Genomic DNA, 26,472 nt, shown 5'->3' on the forward strand with positions numbered 1-26,472 from the left:
TCCCAGTGCACATCTTGCCCGTTCACCGAACGCGCTAAGAATCAGATAACTTCAGACGAACAAACCTGTAGTTCATGGAAACGATTATTCTCATATGTTTTTATGACAATTTGTCTGGCCTGCTGAGAGCTCTTGGGATCCAGCGTATAAACAATAGGCGAAAATGAAAAAAAAATATACAACAGTACATCAAGAAAGGCTAAACAGATCAGGAGACCACAACCCGGTGTTTACATAAAGCATTAGCGCGTGTGTGGCAATAACGATAATTAGAATATACTAAAAAAGTTGCTATGATCATTTTTAGTGTAATGGTCCAATATGGGATTGTATCCAAAATACTACTTGGTTATTGACCAGTCTTTCTTGTTAAGAGAGAGAAATAAATAAAAAGACCGGAAGGGTATCCTCGTTTTAGCTGAAAATGTTTTTGTAATTGGCTTATGCCCGAGTTTACAGAGAGCTGTAACACCCGAAGCTTCATAAAAAGCAATACTCGCAACAAGTGCTGAATTGTTAAAAAGAATTCACTGCTAAGGGCTTATCAGTTTTCACAAGAATCTACAAGATAAAGACACAGAGACAGCGAAAATTCACTGTTTTCGGAAATATGGAAATGTATTAAGAATGAGAGTAAAAGAATACTTTTTGCAACATCTTCACGTCTCTGCGCGGAGTCTATATGATGATCATGATAGTTCACCACCAATGGTACAGAGTGATCAATAAATATTTAAGTGAAATTGATGCGAAAGACTTCACTTTGGTCGTAAAGGTGTCTCTCTATTTCTCTCTTTTACTCCCTTATTACACTCTTCGTATCTGCCCACGTGTGGAGTAGTGAACTGGGCGTAGTATAGTTAACTTCCCAACCTTCTTTCATTATTTCTCTCTCTATTTCTCGTTTGTGTGTTGCACTTCCGTATGTTCAATAAAAAAATATGAACAGGTGTTCACGGTTTTAATGTCATGGATAAACTGTGGCAGTCTTATTGCTGAGAGGCGACTAAAAAGGCACAAAGGTGGTCGTTCGGAGTTTCGAAAAATAAAAAAAAAACAGTGGGGTTGTTCATTGATCTGGCAGGACCGGGAACTCGTGGTACTTGTTACCAATCTTGTGCAGGCACAACATGATGCCGCCGTTCTTTTCGTCCTCCAGGAGTTGGATGATGGCGTGCGCCACTACTACAGGCCTGAAAAAAATTAATGAGATCAATCAATCAATCAATCTATCACTCGACGTTATCTTCATTTCCAATGACAGAAGTTCATCAGCCGACAAATCGGCTACAATCAAGTTGAAAATGCGTTAGTATATAAGCACGTGGCAGTGAATTTGGGGCCCAGGTTAGAAGAAAAAACTAGTTTACAATGATGTGATAAAGAAAACGATCCAAAGTAGGGGCTCAGAACTGCTGTCTTACCTGCCTCACTATTGCACTCTCATCGAAGCCTCAGACATTCATGATCACATATATATATATATATATATATATATATATATATATATATATATATATATATATATATATATATATATATATATATATATATATATATATATATATAAGGGAAAGAGGTGTATATCTAAGGGCTCGTTTTTCCGTGTTTTGACACAATATTAATGAGATCTAACAGACAATAATGCGAAGGAATGTATAGAGAAAGTTATTGAAACTTCCCCTATACATTCCACACACACACACATATATATATATATTTATATATAAATATATATATATATAAATATATATATATATATATAATTATCGACGATTGTCCAAAGTTATCGGTCTTATTGCTGGATATCGGTCTCCTATCGAAACTTCAGCCCATAAACAGGTTTCGACAAGCGTAAACAAGTTTTCACACACACACACACACACACACACACACACACACACACACACACACACACACACACACATATATATATATATATATATATATATATATATATATATATATATATATATATATATATATATATATATATATATATATATATATATATATATATATATATATATATATATATATATATATATATATATGTGTGTGTGTGTGTGTGTGTGTGTGTGTGTGGAATGTATAGGGGAAGTTTCAATAACTTTCCCTATACATTCCTTCGCATTATTGTCTGTTAGATCTCATTAATATTGTGTCAAAACACGGAAAAACGACCCCTTAGATATACACCTCTTTCCCTTATATATATATATATATATATATATATATATATATATATATATATATATATATATATATATATATATATATATATATATATATATATATATATATATATATATATACGGCATAATCTACGTGTGCACATATATATGCTTACTCTAAAAAATTTACATTTAGCAATGGGAAACCAAAATGGTAAACTTATAACCGCCAAGGGACTGCGCGGAGCATTCAGCACAGTCACAAACGAAAGCAGGTACAGTAGCCTAGTACGCCACGAATAATTATTGTTTACGGGCAGTGCGGAAGCATTCGGTATATGACATTGTTCATCATTCTTCGGAAAGGCATGGTACCCGCTACACTCTTGCTTTACCATTGTGTTCTCTTTATTGATGTTGTGGGTGACGGTGATGATGAATTATGCCCGAGGTTCCTGCAATGGTTAGTAGCAGTCAACAACCCACCTGTTGCGCAATTCACATTGTGTGACTCCCGGTTGTTACTTTACTGTTCCAGAACGCTTCATTGGCCTGAGTTGCCCTTGCGCCACTAAAATCTACCATCATCATCAGAACGCTTCATCACGCACCCCAACACTATTCTTTACCCTACATGAAGCCTGCATAGACTCATTTTTATATGTAGTGTAGAGAAGCGGCATAACTCCGTGAGTAAGCACTGAGCATGCCACGCACAGGGCTCTGGTTCTATTCCTATTGTGTCTTCAATATAATTTACTTGTCTAGTTTTTTTTTTCTAGTTCATGTGATACCGATAACCGGTAGCGGCAGCGCTGGACAACTACGGTGCCATAATCGGCTTTTTTGGCGAAATCTCAACAGCTTTCGCTGTAAAAAAATATTTTATGTTAACTGGTAGAGATAGACTATTAGTAACACAAGGTAATTTGAACGCGGCCTTTGATATGCGATTACTTATATTATGTGTAGGTTACGCTCAGGGTGTGAAGATTTAGTTCGTACTGTGCATTTTGCTGATGATTTGATGAGCCTATAGGATATGCATCAGAATTGTGTAAATTTACTGGAAAGATAAAAAACGCCGCCGTTTTTCGCCACATCATGTAACGAACGATCGCAAGTATGCGTTTAACTATTATCAGTAACATAGCACATATTACATAAAGAAGTGTACGTACTGCTGAATCCGCGTATCGTAGACGTGGGCGTACTCAACGGTCTCTTCGGACATTCGGCAATAGTCCGACAGCTGGGCCCAGAGTCTTGTGTCGATGGGGTCCGGGCAGATACAGTAGACCTTGACGCCGGTGCGGCTGTAGTACATGTCCGACTGCGCGGAAGCAGCGAAGGAGTTAAGAAGACTGCATGTTAGTCGACTCTGTATTCTGGCACATGAGCTATTCGGGACCATGAATACAATTAGGCACATGAAGACATGTGCTCATGAACACATGAATACTTTTCGTCACACGAACGAACAAATGTGCACATGAACACATGCATACTATTAGGCACATGAACACATGAATACTGTGCCACACATAACACATGTGCACATGAACACATGAATTCTATTAGGCACATGAACACTTGTGCACATGATCACATGAATACACTTCCGCACATGACCACATGTAAACAATCGAACGCGGGCTGTTTTATTACTTTATTACTGGGTAAAACGCGCCCGCATGGGGATGCACACTCCTTAGCATGTTCGAAAAGTCGGGCAACATCTGCGATTACTTTTGTTACGCTCTATTCGTTGCTCTGCCCCGCCGCAGTGGTCTAGTGGCTAAGGTACTCGGCTGCTGACCTGCAGGTCGCGGGTTCGAATCCCGGCTGCGGCGGCTGCATTTCCGATGGGGGCGAAAATGTTGTAGGCCCGTGTGCTCAGATTTGGGTGCACGTTAAACCCCAGGTGGTCGAAATTTCCGGAGTTTTCCACTACGGCGTCTCTCATAATCATATGGTGGTTTTGGGACGTTAAACCCAACATATCAATCAATCTATTCGTTACTCTAGAGAGCTAAAGCTTAAGTTCCGGCTGTATGTATGACTTTTAGAGTGATATAGCTGCCTAAGCTAATGAGAGTCGGAGCTTTGATCCGTGCATGTCCCAGTGTCACCTTATTAGGATTTTTAGAGATTGTCTATGAAGTACTGCCTGTAAATGCGTTGAATTGGCAAAATATTTCAAAACACTTGATACCATATTCTACCAAAAATATTAAAACATTTCGTTAAATTGTTTTGATAGTTTTTATTCCTGAATAAACTGCACCTAAATATATATTCTCAAGAGATGCCTACTCCGTTTTGCCTAAATTAAATCAAACTTGAACTGGCTAACCTCCCTGTCCTTCGTCTTTTAATCCTCCTCCTCCTCAATCAAATCTGTGGCAGCAAATATTCTGCATGTTTGTTTTCGCTTATGTTATTTTATGTTATGTTATTTATGTTATTTTTATCAGTGAGCAATTGTACATGTCTCACGGAATGCGGCACGTCGGACTACTCGTACAACATGGTAGTGCCTTGAGCGAAGTAATTATATGCAAAAGTACACAGCGTTATGAAAGTACAGAAATGAATAATCCTTACTTAGAGGGATTTCGCTTGTTTCATTCGGGGAAGGCCGCTACCTTTTTTAGAGAGAGGTTCAGTTCATCCAACGCTCACTGAGTGCTGCTTTGTCTCATTCAATATCAAGTCGAAAACCTTAATGTCTGTGTTTAGTACTCGTCACTCTGCTATGGGAGAGCAGAAAGCCGCCTGTGTTTAGATAAAATGGGGAATGATTTAGAGTAATTGGTACTCTACAATGAGAGAGCACTAGGACATTACGTGGGCTTCACGCTTGATGAGGCTGTGTTGACAAATATTCAGCCATGAAGGAGTTCACGTATTACGGAGAACTATCAGTTTCAACACAAATACCTGCCAATGCACAGTGGAAGTGTGTCGTATCTTTACTTCTGGCAGTACTTTGTTAGTGCCTAAATATATCTGCCCCCGTCACAATAGAAATCCATCATTGTATCGCCGGTTTAATTTGAGAAATTTGAATGTCCTGGCAAAGGTCGTTCCATATTCTCGCGCCGCTGCTTGAATAGACATAGTATTATGAACAGGAACGGCGAATTTTCAATTATTAATACCCGTAGTGTTTATATTTGCCGACAAAGAGTACTTGCGGCTTGAGTGGAATCCAGCTGGAATGACTGCCCTTCGCAAGAGAAGGCAGGCGCACCGTAAAGCAATTCCACGGCAAGCGGTTCAGAGAAGCACCTCATGAATACGATTTCCTAGTTACCCTCGAACCCAAATCCAACCAGAGAAGACTGGGAGGTGGTGCTGCTTTGTTGCCAGGATGTTCCGGCCCAACAAGCCATGGTCAAGTGCGCCAGGACAGCGGCCACGACCAATGGGGTCCCTGACTAGGGACTCCACCTAGTGCTGCAGAGAAGCTGACCCACTAGGGGCTTGTTTCCCTGGCAACCTCTCTGTTTTCAATAAATGTTTAGCTCCACCACTACTGATACCAAGCGCCATGCTGAATTCTATACATGTACAAAAACAACAAACAAACAAACAAAGACGTAGCATTTTCAGTCGAATGGTCAGAAGCTTTTGACGAACACACTTTGAAATTTTGTAAATTCGAAAGATCACTTGGCGAAAGCCTGTGTCTAATATACTGACTTTAAATGTTTCGATGCCACTGGCAAGGACAAGTGAAGCTCGCAATTGTGTACAAAGTGTGTCACAGGTCAATTACCATTTTATGAAAAAAAATGTCAATTGACTTACTCCGAAACATCTGGTCATAGTGACGATGGCGGCTTGGGATGTGTTGTAAGCTGGAAGCTGTGGCAACACGTAGATCCCTGAAAGGAAACAAGATTGCTGCAGCTCATCGAAACATAGCCAGCTTTACATAGCGTACGATAATCTTATTGCAGAATAGAACTGATCTTGGTGGTGTACGGTGATCGATGAGTCATAAATATTAAGCTAATTTTGTATTGTACTGAAGTAACCAGAACAATTTGGGAATGAGCGCCAGAAGAATTTCCAGAGATATTGAAAGGGAATAATTACACAATGGTAAAGCATGTAGTAGGGCTCCGTGCGAAAAAATGGTCTTGGCAATGACAGTGGCTGTGGAATGGCAGCAAGAATCATTGTAAGTAAGCAAGAACTACGTTACCAAGTTTTTCAAAATGCAGAGACACTATATAAAAAAATTTACAATATTCCCAAGCTATGTTTGGAGCAGCGATATGTAAATAAAAAATATGGTGTCAACAAGCTGATTGTGTTGAAAATAATTTCACAGTCTGGCGCACCAGTGAAAATTGATACGCATGATCATAGAGGTGTCATTAACAACGCCGTTGTTAAAGTCAGGTACGTCTTTGACTCATGTATCTTATTGATACAGTAGTGTAGGCTTAATTCTTATCTTCATTGTTTCTTTCATATTTAATCTCTCTATATAGGTTGGGTATGTGTATTTTCACAAGTTAATACAAAGTATCAATGATAGTTTACTCTACCTTAGTGCTAGTTATTTCCCATCACATCTCCATTTTGGATCTCATCGCGGTAGGCTCGTTCGCAAATTGATCGTTTGCACTTGATCGTTCGCAAATTTCCGCCTGCCACACAATATTGAAGTTTGGTGATAGCCTAAGTAGCTACTTGAAGCCGTTTTATAATGAGCATTTACTTATAACAAAAATATGTATCTGATTACGTTATGGTTTATGGGCGCAGGTACACTAAAAGAATTGTTGGGTACATACAGTTCCATTGAAAGCCAATGCCGACTTGCAAGTATGGCCAAAAACCGATGGCAATGTTGCGTCATACTCTGCTTTCACCAATTCAGTGTTAGTAAATGTTGGCGTTTCTAGCCTGCAGGCATCGCGCAAGTTCACCTCGTTAACAATTCTTTAGAGAAAGTTATTCTTGGGCCATTGAAACACATTGACGTTTTTTTTTTCTTCAAAGCTTACATTGACTTTCGTGGTTTAATACTGTAGTAGGATTACATAAGGAATAAAATAAACAAGTATCTTTCAAAAAGCTTCTCGTGGGCGTGATTAGACGTTACCTCTAAATGGAGCGTACCTGACACCGACGACACATTAACGACGTGTCCTCCTTTGCCGCCCTTGGATTTGTCCATGTATTTCATTCCGAGGAGGATGCCGGAGTAGTAGGCTTCCTTGATGGAAAAGGTGCAAAATTAAACGTTAACCCGTTGTTTTTTCACATACAGTGTGCGCAGTGAACGTGACAGAAAAATATAATTGCAGGCAGTTCTTATTACTAAGAAATACTTTGAAAAAAAAAAGGTTACATCGATATTTGTAGGTTTAATAAAAGTTTTATAACGGCCACGTTTGTTGCAGCCATTATTTATGTGTAGATCACAACTGCACGACCATGCACTGAACTCTTGAAATATTTTTTGAGACATGAACAGACTGAAGCAGTTACTTTTTTGCCAATTTCTTTTTTTTTTCATTTTTCTATTTTGTGTATATCGTTCTTCTCACAGCGCCATTGTTTTTGGTTTTTTGATCAGACTAGAGGTATCTTGAACTTAGTCATCCTCTTTGTTTCTAGAGTGTTCACCATCCGTGCATGGCTTGGTGGTCTCTCTGGTGGAATATACTCTTCTACGCAATCTGTACCGAAGACGTTTTTTTCTTCACTTCGGCTGTCGTATTCATTTCGAAAGATGATGTCTCGGATTTGCTCGTCATTGAACTGGGTACCTTAAAAACTTATCTAAGGCAATGAGATGCTTTAAAATATTTTTTACCACAGAATAATAAAAATATCCAGAACTGCGTCACACTGCCAACTTCAGCACACTTTTTTGAATACCCGGAGAACAAAACTTGCTAGTTGTGAGTGCCACAGACCTGTGTACAAGCCTCAACTGCACGCAAAACTGTTATTAACCGATCACACCAAAATATTACAAACTAATATTGTTTTGTAGACCTCGTTAAAAAAGGTAGATACCTTTATAATTAGATACTGCAAGTATTGAGTAAATGGGAGCATGACAAAAAAAAAAACACGTGAGATCAGGTACACGTCGTCTTTGCTGGCCGCAAGTAATGTCAGTTTTCACAAAAAACGTCGCACTCCAGTGCACTACCACTGGTGCCACTAATGAAGTTAGTGGCAGCTCGGGGTCACAAGTCTCATCATAAAATTTTGGGGCAGAAAGAAAATTCACAAGACTGCCACAAACCTGGCACCTGGGATACAAAGGATTAGGGTATTTATGAGACGCCGACAACACGATGACGTAGCGTTGTCACGAAATGACGTAGAGTTAGACTAACCGTTCTGATAGCTGTGCCAATCCAGCAGCAGGAAGGACAACTTTGTTTACAGTATCGGTGTGTTTAGGCAGATGAGCAAATGATCAATGAGAAAAAGCGCAAATGAGCTCCCAACAATCGCATTATTGCGTCCGTGACCATTCCATCTCATGACACTATATTACTATTCGAATAATGACATGCAGGCGCTGAATTTTCAGTTATTTTTCACCCGTTAGAACGAGAAGCATATGTTTAAGGTGGTGTATGTTACATACTTTATAACTACCGATAAAGAAGGGGTAGCTTGGTACTAGTATTCGATTGTCATCATTAGTCTCTAGTACTACATTTGAGGTACGGGTCTGTGAGATTACTTGAGAAGTAGTATAACAGGCTTATTTGAAATGACACCGCGACATCTTTAATACTAATGCCGTGCTAGTGGATGACTAGATTGTGCTGCTATGGGCGTTTTTTATATGTTTTGTGTAAGAAAAATGTCAGTATCTCGTAATGAAAGCGAACGTTGAAAAGTAGCAGTTCGTTTATAAAAACCATGTGCATTCCGGGCACGCAAGCCCGTCCAAATTTCATTTCGCAGTTTATATTGTAGTGGTCTAACATATGCAAATCTCGGACAACACTGGAGAAGGACGCAAAAGGCTACCGCAAATTTTAATGCTTCTTAGCTTCAATATCAATGTCGAAAGAAAAAAAAGCAGTAAGGATGGTGAATTTTCAATGCCTCCTATGCCAATAAATGATTCATTTACTCACAAGGTTCACAGAGAAGACCTTTCGCCACTGGTCTTCTCCTGCAATGCCTGCGTTGTTCACGAGGATGTCAATACCACCAAAGTGGTTCTTGGTCTTCTTAAAGCCATCTGAAAAGCCCAGAAGCATCCTTGATTTACATGAAATGCTAGTGAATATCGTAGAGATGTTGCCTAATAGGTATTTAGTAGTCGCTCTCTCTCTGATATTCAGCGCACTGAATATTTACTCAAGCAGAAGAGTTCAAGGATTGCCTTGTAGCAATATGTTTTCAAAATTTGAGGGAAAAATTATGCGCTAGCTCACACTTGGTGTCATACGAGTGCTCATTGAACCAGTATTCTATTTGTTATAACCATAACTACCACCAATGCAGCTGAGCGACATCACTGTAATGCTGGCTATATAATAGTTTTTTTCAAAATTATCATACATCATACGACACACTTACCTGTATTGAAGTTATCTTATTTTCCAGATATTACACATAACCTTCAGCATATGCTTTCTAATTTTGCATGTGAACAAACAAGTAAGACCGCCACCTAAACACATAATCGTCGTGATTTATTATAAATTGGGCAATTTAGTCCTGTGAAAATAATCGCATTTAATGAAGCTTGGCGTCAACCCTGTGGCCTTATCGAAAGTTTGTTTTGAACCTTTTCAGGAATTATCTAAAATGTTCTCTCTTTATTAGCCGTGTTTTTTTTTTTTTTGGCGTCAAACATTTACGAATTGAGTACATTTTCTTATGCAATATGTCACCCCGTGATACCATGAGTGACACAGACAAAGTTATTCAATATTAAAAAAAAACTCATATTTTTGGACATAACGAATACCATTGTTGATTTTTGTGTGTGTCCTCGTTGTACTATACGGACAATAACTGACGCTTTTTTTAGCACTTTTTTTTGCTATTCTGTGCTCTCCTTTACTCTCTATGTGTCTTTTCCACTGTCGTTGGGCCACGAGCTAGTTTCGATATCAGTTTATCTGACTGCGTTTTGCTCGTTTTTATCTTTTTTTTCTGTGGAGATAACAAACATATAGGTTGCTTGTTCTACAAGACGCTGCAAGATGAAAAGAATCTTGATAAGGCTGCGTAATGTTAAGAAGAAAGTTTTTAATTACCTTTTCTTGGGGAGCGGGGGAGAACTTAGTTTTCAACTTTTCGTCTGCTGAATTATCTGAAGAAGCATCGAAGCGCGGGCTCTAATCTATCCGGTGACCTCGAAATCAGTTACGTAACATATTCGCCGCACCGAAATTCTCACAGATAAGCCCCCTCCCCCCCCCCCCCCCCGAAAAATACGATCGGCGTAGTGATAAAACAAAATAACCACACAACAAATCGAAAAAAAAGCAGCAATAATAAATCTACCACGTTCAGGTGCAAGCGATGTGACTTAAAAAGTCGTACATGGCAGCCTTTAGAGATTTCTTTTTTTTCGAAGATGGGTTGCTGCATCGTCTAGCTAGTCTCGAACTCAATTTATTGCTATGCCCTGTTGCCGAGAGCCCTGATCTTCCGCTGCGAATGCCTCAGCGTCCTCAATAGCGAGCTCGACCTGTTTGGCTTTTGTATTTCTCTTTCATGAGGATAGCGCCATGTCTCCGGCGCGCCGCTTCCACTGGGAAACATCGTAGCCACGCAAGACCACCAAGGACTTAGTTTCTTAACTGCGCGCACCGATCTCACTGACCATTGTAACCGCACTTGTATACGCACTGACATAGTTAGATTTGCAATCGCGATAGTACATGACAAAGGCCTTTCCTTTCACAACTTCGAAGGTGCAATATGTGTAAATGGAGTCGTTATCAAGTTCTTACTTATCTGTTTCTCGCATTGTTTCTTAACTACGCCGTGTACTTTGAACGTACAAACAGGTCGGTCGTGTTTTTTGGCTTGTTATCAGATTTTACAGCTGTGTTGGTTGCAAAGGATCCGTTGTTTATGTTAATTCGCGTCGTGCCGTTGGAGTTGTGATATCGGCTGCAAATTGCAAGCGCGGGCCAACTGCCATCTATCGTGGATTTTTCGCTTTACCGACGTGCGTTTGCATACCAATGGGTTGTAGAGGAAAACCGCATGGCTTGGAAAACCGCAATGGGTTGTAGAGGAAAAACCGCAATTTCAGATAATTGAAACTTCTCAAACAGGTTCTAATTAACATAGCCTGCTTGTCCCACAACATATACGCTGGCCAACACTTTATCATTGGATTTGTAGGGTTGGCACTGGGAATGTAGGACAGGGACGTAAAATTTATTTTCTCTTCTGTGAAGGAACAATCGTTACCGAGCAAGCGAGTAAACCGAGCACTACTCATGGTGAGTCACACGCTTCAGCATTCCCTATCTGATCGCTGAATTCTGCGTTTGGTATTTCACCACCCAAGCCACGTTCCATTGGCAGAATGAATGAGAAACAACGCTCGTTCACTCTTTCACTCACTCATTCATTCACTCAGTATGTCAGTCAGTCAGTCCGTCAGTCAGTTTCTGGCACTCTTCTTTCCGTACACATTGAATAGCACCAAATGAACCGAGATCAGAAATCTCTGCTAAACTGTACGACAATATTCGATTGTTTAGTTGTGGATCTGTTAGCCCTATGATTTCTGTTAGCCCCTACATACGAATCTACCAGACAGCTAGGTCTAAATTTTTAAGCTATTTTTTTCATTTCAGCTGCCCCAAGACCCAAGTAACCCGGTCTTCGAAATTTTTATACCAAATATTGCTTTTTTATAGAAATTGGGTTGTTTTCTTCACATAAAACAATAACTAGATGCACAAAATGTCATCTCTGGTTTAATTGACCGTCCAGTTGGATATTTAAGATAAAAAGCAAACAATAACAGCCAACGTTTAAAATTCTTAGCTGTGAAGTTCACTTCTTGTTTTGTTTATTTCAACGTCCCTTCGTTAATCAAATTAGAAACCCAACTTCGTGGTGCGAAATGGTGTTGGACGTGTAATGTTTATTCGGCAGTCTAGTTAGATTACCTGTTGGCAAAAGGACACCTTAAAATTGCATGCGTTAAAAAAAGAGGTCTCTTGTCTTTATTGGTAGCTCAGTCGAATTAATACCATGAAGTTTTGAATAAGAACTCCAGAAAGCGTCAGCAAAGGAACTCATTGGTTATGAAATATGTCCTAGCTCTTCATTAATGTGGCTCTCCCCGGAACTCGGCTCACATCGAATATTGGTAGGCTACACCCCTTTTGCCTACTCTTACCCTTACAAATGCTAGGCCCTCAAAGCAACTATGTTTGTCCCGACATACAACGGACCGAACTCTTGTTTTCCTAACCACATGACACGCATTTTCAGCCCCAACGACCACAGCGCGGTAATCGGGCCGCCCGATGTGGGACGCAAGACTATTCAAGACGCCACTTCTGTGTACGGTGTTATGCCGCTCCCATGCGGCAGTTACGTATACATGCTCCGAAATTATGTACAGCTGGGCGCCGAAGGTGCGGCAGTGCGCTTTTCCAAGCGAGGACTATTAACGGAGTGACGCGGCGGGTTATTTGCGAGGGCTCGCCTCTCAGTGCAACCAAGAAGGAAGCTGCGAGATAACACGCCCACAACGTACACTGGCGCGTCGCCACAGCACAACATCCCGTGTCGCAGGCCCGCAGTACACCGGAACAAATGCCGAGAGTCCTAGCGGGCTTTGAGTACGGGTAACCGTGGGAGGGGGTAATAAGTGAGGGTGTGGTTAGCTGCGACTTAGCAGTTTAGAATCCTCGCCGCCTGCCATCTTTCAGCGGAGCCAAGTGCTCCGGAAAGCCGGCGTTTTCGAGAAGGACGGCGAGGAAGGCGCTGCGTTCTGTACGTAATCCGCGTGCGGTAGCGAGCAGAGCGGAAGGGATGTAGTTTGCGGTGCCGTGCATAGCCGAGGCACGCGGCATACATGGGACAGCGGCCGTGAGACGACGAAAGTGCGGTTTTTTTACTGCGGTGTCCCACATAATCACGACAGTTGCCGTTGTTGTCTTTTTTTTGTTGTTGTCCTTCTTCTTGTTACTGCAGATCGAAAGTCTTTTCTCGTTTCTCGCTCCGTTTACTCGCGTTAGCGGCCTTCCTCCACTCCTGCGTGTGCGGCCAAGTCACACAAAAGGCGCGCTGCCATCCGTTCCGACGGATATCTTAGACGCTTATATGATCGAGCACTTGCCTTTTGCCGGCTCACCTTGATCATCCCCGTTCGTCGTTACTCAATCGTCCTTCGACGCAACTGCGCTGTCACGCGGCCGATGTATTATAAAGTATACGGTCGTGGGACCGTTTCTCTCCTGCCGTTCACTTTGACAGTACTCACATGCACTCATTTCCCTTTGGCGTGTAATTAATGGAGAACGCTTATTTTTTCTGCCGCTGCTACGCCTTATTTACGATGCGCAGCCTTCCTGCTTAGACAGTGGCCATCGGCTGCGCTGAAAAGATATATCTTCACGACACTAAACTTCCGTTTCCGGCAGACCACGCCTTCGGGAGAAACAGCTCTTGAATATGCAATGCGTGGCAGCCAGCTCCCGTGTAATCTCCGTCTACCTGCTGTCACGCCATTCACTTTTGCTTTTCTCTCAGTGTTTTCATCTCGGAGTGTTAGTTTTTGTTACGTTTGGTAACCACTCCAGCGGCTTTTGGAGCGCGAAATCTTTTGTACACGAATGCCTGGTCGTCTGCACTTAATTTCAGATCATTTTGTGTCGGGTGATGTATAAGTGATGCCTTGTGATATTTTGACCCCATCGCTTCAAGAAGGTTTCAGTTTGTGACTAAGAAGATCCATCAGAGTGATGTTCACTTTAGTATTCCAAAGATTGCAATCCATGGCCTACTTACGTTCGTTCGCGCGCCTTGTACAGCTTAACGAACATGTTACGAAGAAACGCTTTGCGAACGATATTGATTGTTTTAAACCTTATTCCTATTAAGTATTTATATTATCTGCAGCGTGTGAGCTGTCATATATTCTTTTCAGTGAGCGAAATAAAAATTTTGATGGATGACTATAGCGTTTTTGTGTGCGTCTGAACGCAGCGCAATGGATGAATGGGAATCATTTCCGCGGTAAATGCCCTGACCGACTTCGACATACAAACGGGGCCGGTGTCCTTAGAGAACGATTGCGGCACAGATTACGGTGTCCTTGAAGGCATTGTTCGAATCTGGCAGGTCCAGCTCTGTGTACTTTTGTGCGGAAGGTCTTACCACAGATATGACCCGCCATTTCGCCTCATGACATTTGCGAAGATTGGTTATTAGAGAAACTTATAGGCATTAATCGAAGTGCAAAATAAGATGAAGGCACAGCCAAGATGCCAGATATTTTGCTCACGTGCAAGATTTGTCGGGGAATACGAAACATTTCAAAAAGGGGTATCTTTAAATAATAGGTCGCGGGATCGAATCCCGGCTGCGGCGGCCGCATTTCCGATGGAGGCGGAAATGTTGCAGGCTTATGTGCTCAGATTTGGGTGCACGTTAAAGAACCACAGGTGGCCAAAATTTCCGGAGCCCTCCACTACGGCGTCTCTCATAATCATATTGGTTTCGGGACGTTAAACCTCACATAACAATCAATCATCTTTAAATAATATTCCTCTAATAAGAAAAAAAAGTGTTGCCTTCTTTCATTGTTACGATGCCTCATTTATAAAATTCTGGAGTTGTAGAGCATTAAAAATTGTTAATTTTTTCAGCAAGCACTTAAACCTGGTGCGTTGGGGTCAGCACGGTACGTCCAGACCTAGGATGGATACAGATGCATGCACTGACAAACATTTTCTCTACCGGCCTACAGTTCTCTGGTCAGCCAAGGATAACATTGCGATTCCCAAGAGAAATAACTGAGTGAAATGCTAGCAGTACCCAAGGAAAGTAATTGTGTTATTTCGTCACACAAAATTTAGCTTGGATTCTTTGATGATGTGTTTGTTCTATGTTTCCGGGTTGTTTTAAAGCTGCAAAACTTCTCATAGTCAAGGCCGAAAACAGGGTTAAAAATAAAGGAATCCTAAAGCTTCGCCTTTACGTGTTGAATGTGATAGCGATATTCCGTTCCTGGTGCTTGCTTGAAACACTTAGTGCATGAAGTCTTTTCTAACTTGCTACGCATCAACTACCTGGCCTTAAGTAGCGTGTGTACCTTTTATAGTGAGTCACCGCCTTTAAACAACGAAACCATTATGGTAATCGCATGTTGTCACGCCAGCTGGCAATGGGCTCTTGTACCACGCATTATTACTGCAATATATCATGTTGCCTTGTCAAGCATATATACAAGACACGTGTGGTTGTGCAGCATGAAAGCTAGTTTCACTGCATTTCCAAGCAGAGGAAGTCATTTTCACTGTATTTACAAACACATGCATGGTCATGTAGAAGAACTTTCGCTTGGCCCCGCCGTGGTGGTCCAGTGGCTAAGGTACTCGGCTGCTGACCCGCAGGTCGTAGGGTCGAATCCCGGCTGCGTCGGCTGCATTTTCGATGGAGGCGAAAATGCTCTAGGCCTGTGTGATCAGATTGGGGTGTACGTTAAATAACACTAGGTGGTCGAAATTTCCGGAGCCCACCACTACGACGTCTCTCATAATGATATGCTGATTTTGGGACGTTACACTCCACGTATCAATCAATCAGAACATTCGCTTGCCACGCAAACGAACCGGGTTTGATACCCATTCAGCCTCAAATGACCCTGGTTCGATCCCCAGTCTGACTAGGGAATTTCTAATCCTTTATTTCATTTGCATCGTTCTCAACCTTGCGGATACGGATAAGATGATGATTTTTTTACTCACAACCAATGACACCAATGCTGACGCCAACACCAGAATTTCTGTGAAACAATACAGTGTGCTGCAAGTGTTCACAGATACCATCAATTTGCGTTAAGCTGGACACTGCATTTAAAGAGGTGTTTGAAGCTTAACACTGAGTGAAAGACTTCGATTGTGTCCAGAAACGCGATTTATCTTCAGTGGTAGTTAGTATTCTTGGTAACAACTCGGTGCGCACATAGTGGGAGAGAAAACTAAAGGCTTTGCTTTGCTTCGCTTCGCTATCCTAGATACATAGCACGTACCCACTTTGGGGGATTGGCCAATAATGCAACGTAGGGACTGGTAAATGTTATTTTAGGTAAGCAGTGAAATTTAAAACCAAAAATAATGAAATGAAATGGCAAATACACGAAAAATAATAAATTTAACTACAAGTAATATGCTTTTGAGCCTATATTCCAGACTGCCGTAATAACCCGACGGGAAAACGGAAGGCGAAAATACAAACTAGCACGGCTTCTGTTTTTTAGCCTTCCGTTTTCCCGTCCACTGTACACGTGCCGCATTGTGACCAAGAATGTTTTCAAACCAACTCGCCCCACATTCCATTCTGTTACAGCAGTTATTATTTCCAAACTTCTTGTGCATGAAGTAGCATAGCTTATGTCATCATACGTATTAATAGATGCTGTTCATTTCCCGGAGACACAGCTTTCCTAGAACAAACAGCGCCATGCATGCTGCGTTACCTTCGAACTGGGCATCGTTGGTGACGTCACACTTGTAGAACACGCAGTTAGCGTTGGGAAACTTCTTCACCATGTCGGCGGCCGTCTGCTTGCCCATGGGTTCGTCTATGTCAAGTATAGACACCTGCGGGAATCGGGAAGAGAAACACCTTGAGTTGCGATTAAAGTAGGTAGTACGAGTATTTACCACAATTTCATTAGATGAATAGTGATTGCATAATTTGGTGTCCCATAGTTGTGGGTACCTACACATATTCCTTGCTGCGTGCCTTTGCCAATAAAAAATGTTATACCTAAATGTTGTTATTAATTGAATTATTGCAGGCAGGTCTGAAAAAAATGAACGTTCTAGCAAAACAGCCATTTGGGTTGCGTGGTAATGATTCACGATAAATTGAAGAAAAAAGGTGTAGTAAAAAACAGAAACAAAAGAAAAGAACGAAGACACAGGTACACAAACAGTGTGCCTGCGTAGCACTGTTTGCGTGCGATTACAGAGTGCTTGCGTCACCAATTTCTTCTTTTTAGTGCCTTTTTTGTAAAGCACCCCTCTTTCGCATTTAATATGAATGTTGTTCTGACGATGTCTCATTTGTTGTTATGAAAATTTCTATTGCAAAGGCTGCTTTTTTAGGATTTTCGTAAAGAACTTTCTTTGCTGCTACTTGTGTGGTTCAATGACTGAAACGGCTTGCGACAATTTGTGAGGCATTGAATTGCCTCTTTGCCGGTCCAGCCCAGCTACCCTACATGTATGATCGATGCACGGTATATTGTACTTTGTTTATTTATGGAGTGATGCTAATGCATGGGGCAAAGCAGAAAAAGCCAGCAGTGGGCAGATCAGATGAGAGAAATTAATTCTCCTCTACACTAAAATCCACTGCCTGTGCCTATAAATAAATTATTTATCGAACTCAAGATTATTTATCTTGAGTTCGATAAATAATTGAACTCAAAAACAAAGGAAAAGAGAAATAACACATGTGTGTGAATAACATGAATGTACGAGTGCCAATATTTGGGTGGCTTGATTGAGCGTCACCTTGTGTGAGAAACGACAAAAAGAAGACATACATTCCTGTGCGTCAACGTTTACTGTTACGTTCTTGCGGTTCTCTGTTGCACCTACAATGATGAGACGTGTACCACGGGTGTGCATATAAATGGTCCATTCCATATCACGTGTACCCGGTCAATTTTAGACCATCGCCGATCATGCTGAAAAAATATCGTGCAGGTATATCTGAATGAAAGAAGTAGTTATTGAGGCGTTATATTTCGGGAAAAAAATAGTATTGCCTAGAGGGCGTTTAAGACTTTGGGCATTCAAGTGAAACTGCCTCACGACCAATAATTTATATAATATTACTGGTTTGAGAAATTAATAAGAAACAATTTTTGTCCTTATTACAAGGTGATATTTCGTCATTACTATGATAGCTTGTTCATTTTTGGTCTTTTTTTTTTATCGCGTTGGCGAAAAATTGCAATTTGAGGCAATCTGCGTAGATAAGCAATGGCATGCCTTATTTCTAAACGGCGTGTAAAACTGTAGCTGCAATATTTTATCACGAGTATGCGAATGATTACCTTCGTTATAATGTAATTAAAAAAGGCGCCACAACTATTGCAAGAAGCAATGCTGCCAAGGTTTCATTCCTGAACACAATAGGAACAGGGAAATTTATATTAGTTGACTGAAACATTTCCAGCGTAGCACACTGAGACGCAACATTTTGGAAGCTAACTGTCGCACTGTGCAGTATCGCTCCAAAAGCGTTTTGACGAGCCGCCCATCAGAGAAGGCCGGGCTGCCAAGAAGACTCCAAACTTTTCTTTGTTATATCACTCACACCAACACGACCGGACCGAGCAATGCAAAACGCTGGGCAATTCAAGCAGGAAATACTGACACGTTTAGTCATTCCTTTTTCCCTAGAGCATTTCGGCAATGGATCCACTTTCGCAAAGACATGGTCACCATCATTGATAACAAATAACAAACTTTTTTGCAAGGCTATACCTAACCTTCCTCAACTTGGAATTCATGACATCTTGTTATTTTTGTCCTAATGATGTATTGACAGGAATTAATGTCATGTTACCTTGTTTATATTATTATTGCAAAGCATTTTTTTACTATTGTATGTACTGCTATTTCTAGTCTATTGTTTCACTGCGCGGTTGTATAATGTTCTTCTTGCGTTATTGCCATGAAATCTTGTATAATTTCCTGTTCACCACTCTCCTCTGTAATGACCTCGGGTCCTGTGGGTACAATAAACAAATAAAATAAAACGCATGCAAACAATGCACGCCTCCTTCTTAGCCATAACAGCACCTCAATACTATGGTCTTGTTCTCAATGCTGTAATTTATGCCTCAGTATTAAGCAACGTGAAATGGTTGCTAAGGTGCCAGAAGATTAGTCTACCGAGCGCTCGCCGCAGTGAAGTGCGTTGGAGATGAGTCAGAAAGTTTGCGTTGGCTTTGACAAATAAAAAAAAACGGAGTGAACTTGGTTGCCTCTGCAAAATACTTCGTGACTTCCTTTGGGAGCTTAGCAGGTAAGCCGTCACGCTGTCATTCTTGAGGGTGCAAGTTGAATTACCGACCGTTGTATGCACACATGAATAAGGGCGAAATGCCAGAACACCTGCACACTTGGATTTTGGTGCACATTAATTCAGGTTACTACAGGTTGCGAAACTTGATCCAAACTTTCCCCCTCCTCCCCTTCGGTGTACCAGGCGAGCACAGGATGATATTGGAGCTTCAAACACCACAAGCTATTATTATTGAACGTTTTGGAAACCTTTTAATAAATGGGAATGAATATATACGTTTGATGTGTAGGGGAAATTGTCTGTATAGTTTATCAACGCTGAGAACAACACAGAAGACTTATCCCATTTATTTTACTGGTGATCAGAAACCATGGCATCAAGGTTGCATTGGCTGTCAGTATAAGAAACAAAAGAAGAACCTAAAAGCAATGCTTCTTTTTTCACCCATTCGAAATATGTAGTTGCGCGGCACACATTTACTTGCCAGTGAATTTGGGAAAGCGGCAAGTTGCTTGCGTGGTGGCGTGGCACAGAACAAAACGAAATTCTCCATTACCACTGTCGCCACTGCGTTTGCACTGCTACTGGTTGGTGCGCCACATTATACATGAGTATCATATTGCCCCGAGGCGTACTGCGGATAGTGTTGCGCATGCCGATACCGCCGGCACGCGGCCTTATCGTGGTCCAGGATGCACCGCGACTCATCTGCAAATATCATGGCCCGCACGTCGACCATTCGTTGATAACGAGATAGCGCCAGACGCTACGGCGACTGTGTATCTCGGATGGTGAACGCGCCTTGCGTTTCAGTGGGACATTTCTGTTACCCGACGGCCGTCGAACGCGCTGTTCGCCTCCCGCTAAGCCGGTGTGTCTGTTTTCCTTGAGTGGGCGCAAGTCCGCCAAATAAACGAATCTCCTCCTATTTCTACTAACCTCCCGGTCTCCTGTCTTCGGGCTACCCTCACTCTTACGTGACAATATCTTGACGAGCAATCCCTTTGAGTAACACACACACTGCCGGTTTAGAAGGTTGCTAATTATAAATAGAATCTTTTCAGTGTTAAAGACAAAACGCATGCCAAAGAACAAGCTGGAAATTACAAGAAGTTTTTATCGTTACAAGAGCACGGCCACGTGAACAGGATATTTTAAATTACGCATCACGTGATTCTACTAATTGGTATTGCCCTGAAATAATCAGTCTGGAAAGACCGGCATTATTTCTTGCGCTGGGTAATTCACACCGCATGTCAGGGTTGTGATAAGGGTCATGAAGCGAGATTAGCAATATTTGCCTTTGTAAGTCACAAAACCCTGCGCCATGAGAAACAGAGAGCGGAAAATATAGATGAAGAGGAAAAGCTTGGAGATTATCCATGCGTCAAATGTTATCCATTGTGACGGTTCTGGTTATCCGACTTCATAGTCATTTATGTTGCGCAGCACTACTTATGTGTGGTTCGGAAAACCTTGTACCTGGACGAGATGGTCCATATTTCAAGGTAAACTGGTACGTGCAAATAAAGACCAGGGCGCAGCGCCCGACCCGATTTGTTCTTTTCGTGTCCCTGTCTTTATTTGCGCACATCGTTGCAGCTTATCTTGAATTATCTAATGTGCGGGATGCTTCATTTCCACTTGTATTTTATGCCAATTTTGCACGAACATGAAGGTGCGCACAAAGTGCGACGAATACATTAAATTGTTACAGGTAAGGTGCGCTGCATGTTTCACATGAGCAGAGTGATCTAAGTGATAATATATGCACTCTGTCCCTTCATCTGAAAGTTTAGACTCCAATTTGTGACTGAATTTTCGCTGCGATCCTTACACACCAAAAATTGTTTTCATACAGTTGAAAAATTGATACCGATAATTTTTCACGTTGATTCAAACTTAACGTTGGCTTAAAAAAGAGTTATTTACAGATAGTATGCTGAAAACAATAAATTATAATTGTGACGGTTAATGTACTCCTAATATTGGCATCACGGCGAAATCAGTGGTACTCTGACTACATCTCGTGCGCCGAGTTTCGGTTTCTCAGAAACCGCGTCGACCAAAATGCATTTAATGCTCATAAAGGTCGTATAGCTTGACTCGAATCGTGTAATACACTCGTGAAAGAAGGACGTGGTTTTAGGTTGCTTTTCTAGATGAAATATTTGCTTGCCTATAAAGTAAATGCATTAGAAGTTTAGTCAATGCATGATAACTGTTGAGTTATATCCGTTGGTACAAATGAACTTGCCCTATAGTAAACAATTTAAATACATTTAACTTTAGCTCATTCCATTAACACTAAAAAAAGTGACCAATAAAGAAACTAAGAGCAATAAGAAAACTCAGAAAACTAACCAAGCAATATAAAAACTAAGGGAACAAAGCGCATTAATTTTAAACTGAGAGATAAACGCCACATACATGTATTGCCTTGTTGCAATACTCTTCAAGGGGCTTTCCGTGGTAAGCTGTTGGTCACGACCGGAGACCACACCTTCGAAAGAGGTGTGGCCGGGGTCTCGAGTCACTAGGCTAATGCGGGCTCAATGAAGCGGCAGTATCTCGACCGTGCAAGTACCAGGAACAATGCCAAGGAAGCACACAGACCATTAAGATCTCAGAGACAAGAGAACCGTGGCCCCCACCCTTTTGTGTTCCCGCAACGAAAGGCCCAGGACCACACCACCTGCAGTCTCTCACGGTTGCACACGCTTCGTCAACTTGAACAAGAACGGATAAGGTGGCGCGGATAAGACGGCGAGAGAGCATGCCATGCACCGACGCTAATTGAGATGGGCGTACAGCGGGTCGGAAAACACAGGGGTGCTCCTTGGCTTTGAGCTGTCAGAAACAATGATCCTGACATTCGATACGTGTGACCATACTGATAGCTAAGCCCACATGCTTTCGAAGAACGGGGGGCAATTTTTCATTCGCTTACAAGGGTGCTTTGTAATAAAGGGTGAGCTGGCTCTCGCGGCCTTTTTGAAACGGTGGTTAAACGCTCAGGTTCGTTACTTGTGCTTGCAATGAAGGCTGCGTCATCCACAATAAAAAAGTTATAACCTCGCTTGGCGCAAGCACCAAAGACACGCGTTACGGGATATTAATGTCTAGTGCAGCTCGCTTGGTATGAACAGTGCCGGTGATTTCTAGGAGAATGAAACATTTATGAAAGTTCACACAGGTTTTCTATTATTGCCTTCAGTCGTTAAGCAGTATATGAAGCGTTTCAAGCCCATATCGCTTAGGAGGCGTTTATTCTGCAGTGTCAAATACTGAAACAACGCAACGCAAAAATATGTTGGTTCGAAAGGTTCAAAATCCTATAGATTGGTTCAATCTACGTGAGACGATGCAGTGGAAAGCTTCCGGTAAATATCGTCTCCAGGGGTTTCTGGACGTGCACTCACATAGCGCAGTACAGGCTCTTCTAGCATTTCACTTCCAGAGATTTGCAACTTCCGCTAATAGGATCATACACACGTCGTTCGTATAAAAAAACAAGCAACGTAATCATTGTATACCACTGCGGTGAGCACACAGAAGCTTCACGGTTCAAAATATCAATTCGGGGTGATTTCAGCTTCTCTTATACTACGCAGGGTGGTGCAGTCTAGTAGTCGTCATTCCTAATTCAGCAGTGATATGAACAATATCGCTACGTGCCAGTACTTTCGAGCCTCTGGAACAACATGGAGCCGAGTCCAAGTGTCCTGTATCAGGAGTCCGGTGAGCGGAGCAGTTCTTCCGAGGCCAAGTACCGAGTGGTGCGAACGCAATATCCTTCGCACGTCATCCAGACGACGCACACTCGGCTTCCTTACGTGGTCGTGTGCACTGTCGGTGTAATCATGGTGCTGGTGGGTGTGGCCTTGTCGACGTACAAACTGCGTCATGGTGCTGGTGGGTGTGGCCTTGTCGACGTACAAACTGCGTCATGGTGCTGGTGGGTGTGGCCTTGTCGACGTACAAACTGCAAAACAGCACCACCATCCTCAAGCTCTTCAACCGCTCCATGTGGCTACTCGTGTACAACTCCACAACACCTCAGCACGGCAGCGAAGTGAATGCACCGGCGGCCAGGCATTTGCTGAAGCACGAGGTCAAGCTTGGCGGCTCCGACACGAAGTGCAAGACAGACGCTTGCATATGGACGGAACGTTACCTGCGTGGCAAGCTCAACACCAGTGTGAGCCCCTGCGTGGACTTCTACGCATACGTCTTCTTGTCGGAGTGGTACGCCAAAGGCTTGGGCATAAGGAACAGACCTTACGAAGAGCGCAGCGCCAGCCATAGAGATTAGCTCGCGCCAGTCTATATGCTTTGTCTTCTTCATCTTCATGCACGGGCCCGTAGGACTATTTACGGGCCAAATAGTATATTCACTATTTACCTAATAAACTCCACAATTCTTTAGCCCAAAACTTATCGTCCCGCAAACTGCTTTATTTTAAAGGCGCTGTTGGAACGTTGGTTCAACATGCCTATTTTTTGTGTTCACATTCATAGCGCAATAAAAAAACAGACGCAAACAAAAGTAAGGAACACATGCACAATATGGTTGATAGACATCAACTCTTTCTTCGCTGAATAACCACATCAAAAAGCCAAAAACCTGTGGACATGAACGCATGCGCACCATCGAATCTCGATGTGCTCGTGGGCTTTTTGGCTCCTTTGCACTGTATTTTAATAATAAAATCAGTCGATGTCTAGCGCACGTCCTGTGTATGTCCTCCTTGTGTCTGCGTCTGTTTGCTTTCGTTTTTGTATTGCGCTACGAGTATGATTACAAGTGACTCAAGTAAACTAGCCGGGATCGCCGCTTTGACTGCCAATTTATTATTTTCATTCCAGGCGAAATGAAGTGATCTTTACTTTAGGTTGTGTGCAATTAAATTTTTGTAGCTTGCTCCAAACACTCTCTGTCATGCGAAATTACCACCAACATGGTAGTTTAGTGTCTGAATGCAAAAAAAAGCGAACTTTAGACGATATGAGTGTTCAAAATGTGTAGGCCTCTTTATGAACATGTATGAAGCCCTGTTCCTTCTGAACGAAAAAAAAAGGGGGGGGAGGAGTGATGAACTGGATTTATGAATAATGGACAGGCGTTGCTTCGAAGTGTAGAAATTGCGTACTTACGCGGATAAACTTATCAGATCAAGTACTTAGTTTCCTGTTTTCTGTCCGAATCAAGCAGTTGCTTTATGTCGGCTGTATGTAGGTGACGTTGCATTCTATAAATATGAGCAAAGCTCGGTTATCGTGAACGGTAGCTGCAGTCAGCTTCAGAAGGAATACCATTAGGGGTGCACAGATGTTGAAGCAATTAGCCGTTCCTACCGAATGTATCATCGCCTAGTTGAGAAAATTGTACTTTCAATGGCATTAGAGGGCTCACACTTCTAGAAGAGAAATATCCAAATGCGTGGAGGATATAGTGCAGTACTTTCTGCTAGTGCAGTACTTTTTTGAAGAATATCCAATACGGCACTTCGTTTTGTGCTATTTGCAAATCACCAACTGTTCTGGCAAGCGTGTGGTTCATGATCACAATTTAAAAAAAAAATAAGTTGTGACGTATGGTAACAAGATGAGAAAGCGCTTTAAAACATGAACCAAAATGCATAAGGTTTGAGTGATAGAAGCGGGCAAAGCGGAAGCTGCTTTAGAGATAGCATATATGCCTAAGAAGTGTGAACCAACATTTTTTGTTTGTGCGTGTGTGTGTGTGTGTGTGAGTATGTGTGTGTGTGTGTGTGTGTGTGTGTGTGTGTGTGTGTGTGTGTGTGTGTGTGTGTGTGTGTGTGTGTGTGTGTGTGTGTGTGTGTGTGTGTGTGTGTGTTAGCTCTCCGGCGGCATTCACAATCCTCACAGAGAGAAGTTACGACTGGTATGGAGTGTAAAAAAGCTCTAAAACATCCATGATACTGTGTGCTTCAGCAACCGAACTTAGCAGGCACAGGTCCTCACATCCTCTGTGACCTTGCCACACGCCAGAGAGCCCGGGCATCATATAGAAAATGCGTTTCATCATAATGATCAACTCTTCTCTTGCGCTGGCCAACCAAACATATCCGCGATGCCATCCATGCGGGTAAATTCCAGAGAGGTCGGGAACTGGGGCACGTACTAGGGATTAGGGTTCGGGATGAGTAGATGTGGCGACCGACGCACCTTGCAACCTTTCTGCAACAGAGATTCAACGATGCCTCTTCCAAGGCCCATAGCGCCTCCCGTCACGATGGCCACCTTGCCCTTGAAGTCCTTCATCGTGTAAAGTAGATGTCCGGTCCCACTTGTCTATAGTAACGGGAGCGAGGGCCGGGGCGCGAGTACGTAATGGCTGTAGTCGTTCGGACACCGGTCCGAGGCACCGACGACTTCGCTCCACTCCTGGTGCAAGACTAGATGCCGGGGGACGGCTACCTAGTCAGGCTCGTCGCCCGGCGACGGTGGTGGTGTTATTTCAAGCATCGCCCCCGCCAGGGCCCTGGCCTATCGCGGCTTAATGTCGAGCGGCCCGGACTGCCGGTCATACTTACGCCGTTCTTGTGTTTCCTTGTTTTTTTCTGGCTTCTCCTCTCACCTTTTCCTTTGCACTCCCAAGGAGACGAAGAAATGAAGATGAGTGCTGCAGCATCCCCCACCCTCACTGCTTTCTCTTCCCCTCTCACTAGCGAGTTCTCACGATGTCATTTATTAGCTTTTTTTTTCTGCTGTGATGCCAGTCGCCACGCCGGGCTGTGATGTATTTTAGTTTGCCAGCCGGAGAGGGCTAATCTTATCTGGAGGCCGGGCACTGCCGCGGAAAGCGGGGTGGTCTGGCTCCCGCTGCACGGATCTGAGGGCTTCGTTTGAGGAATCTCGCATCGCATTGTGATTCCTTAAAACTGGGGTAATTGCTTTCGCTATGAGATCGTAGTTTTACGCTCTTACGCTCAAGAGCACTAAGAACTGTTTTCAAGAGACAGAGGAAATATCACCATTGTGATTCTGACTTTTTCACCTCGTACAG

At 42.4% G+C, this 26,472-nt stretch overlaps 1 protein-coding gene across 1 annotated transcript; it reads right to left on the reverse strand.

Moving 5' to 3' along the window:
• Positions 1 to 944: 944 nt before the first annotated feature.
• On the reverse strand, positions 945 to 25,948 carry LOC119165432 (15-hydroxyprostaglandin dehydrogenase [NAD(+)]). The gene is made up of 7 exons (XM_037417611.2): positions 25,632 to 25,948; positions 16,870 to 16,993; positions 9,311 to 9,417; positions 7,317 to 7,413; positions 5,991 to 6,067; positions 3,356 to 3,507; positions 945 to 1,193 (listed from the first exon to the last, which is right to left on the reverse strand). The coding sequence occupies exons 1-7, from the start codon at positions 25,725 to 25,727 to the stop codon at positions 1,070 to 1,072; spliced, it is 777 nt and encodes a 258-aa protein (XP_037273508.2). The 5' UTR covers positions 25,728 to 25,948; the 3' UTR covers positions 945 to 1,069.
• Between the last annotated feature and the right edge of the window lie 524 nt (positions 25,949 to 26,472).

This window comes from Rhipicephalus microplus, chromosome 8, assembly GCF_043290135.1.
Source record: "Rhipicephalus microplus isolate Deutch F79 chromosome 8, USDA_Rmic, whole genome shotgun sequence".
Classification (NCBI taxonomy): Eukaryota; Metazoa; Arthropoda; class Arachnida; order Ixodida; family Ixodidae; genus Rhipicephalus; species Rhipicephalus microplus.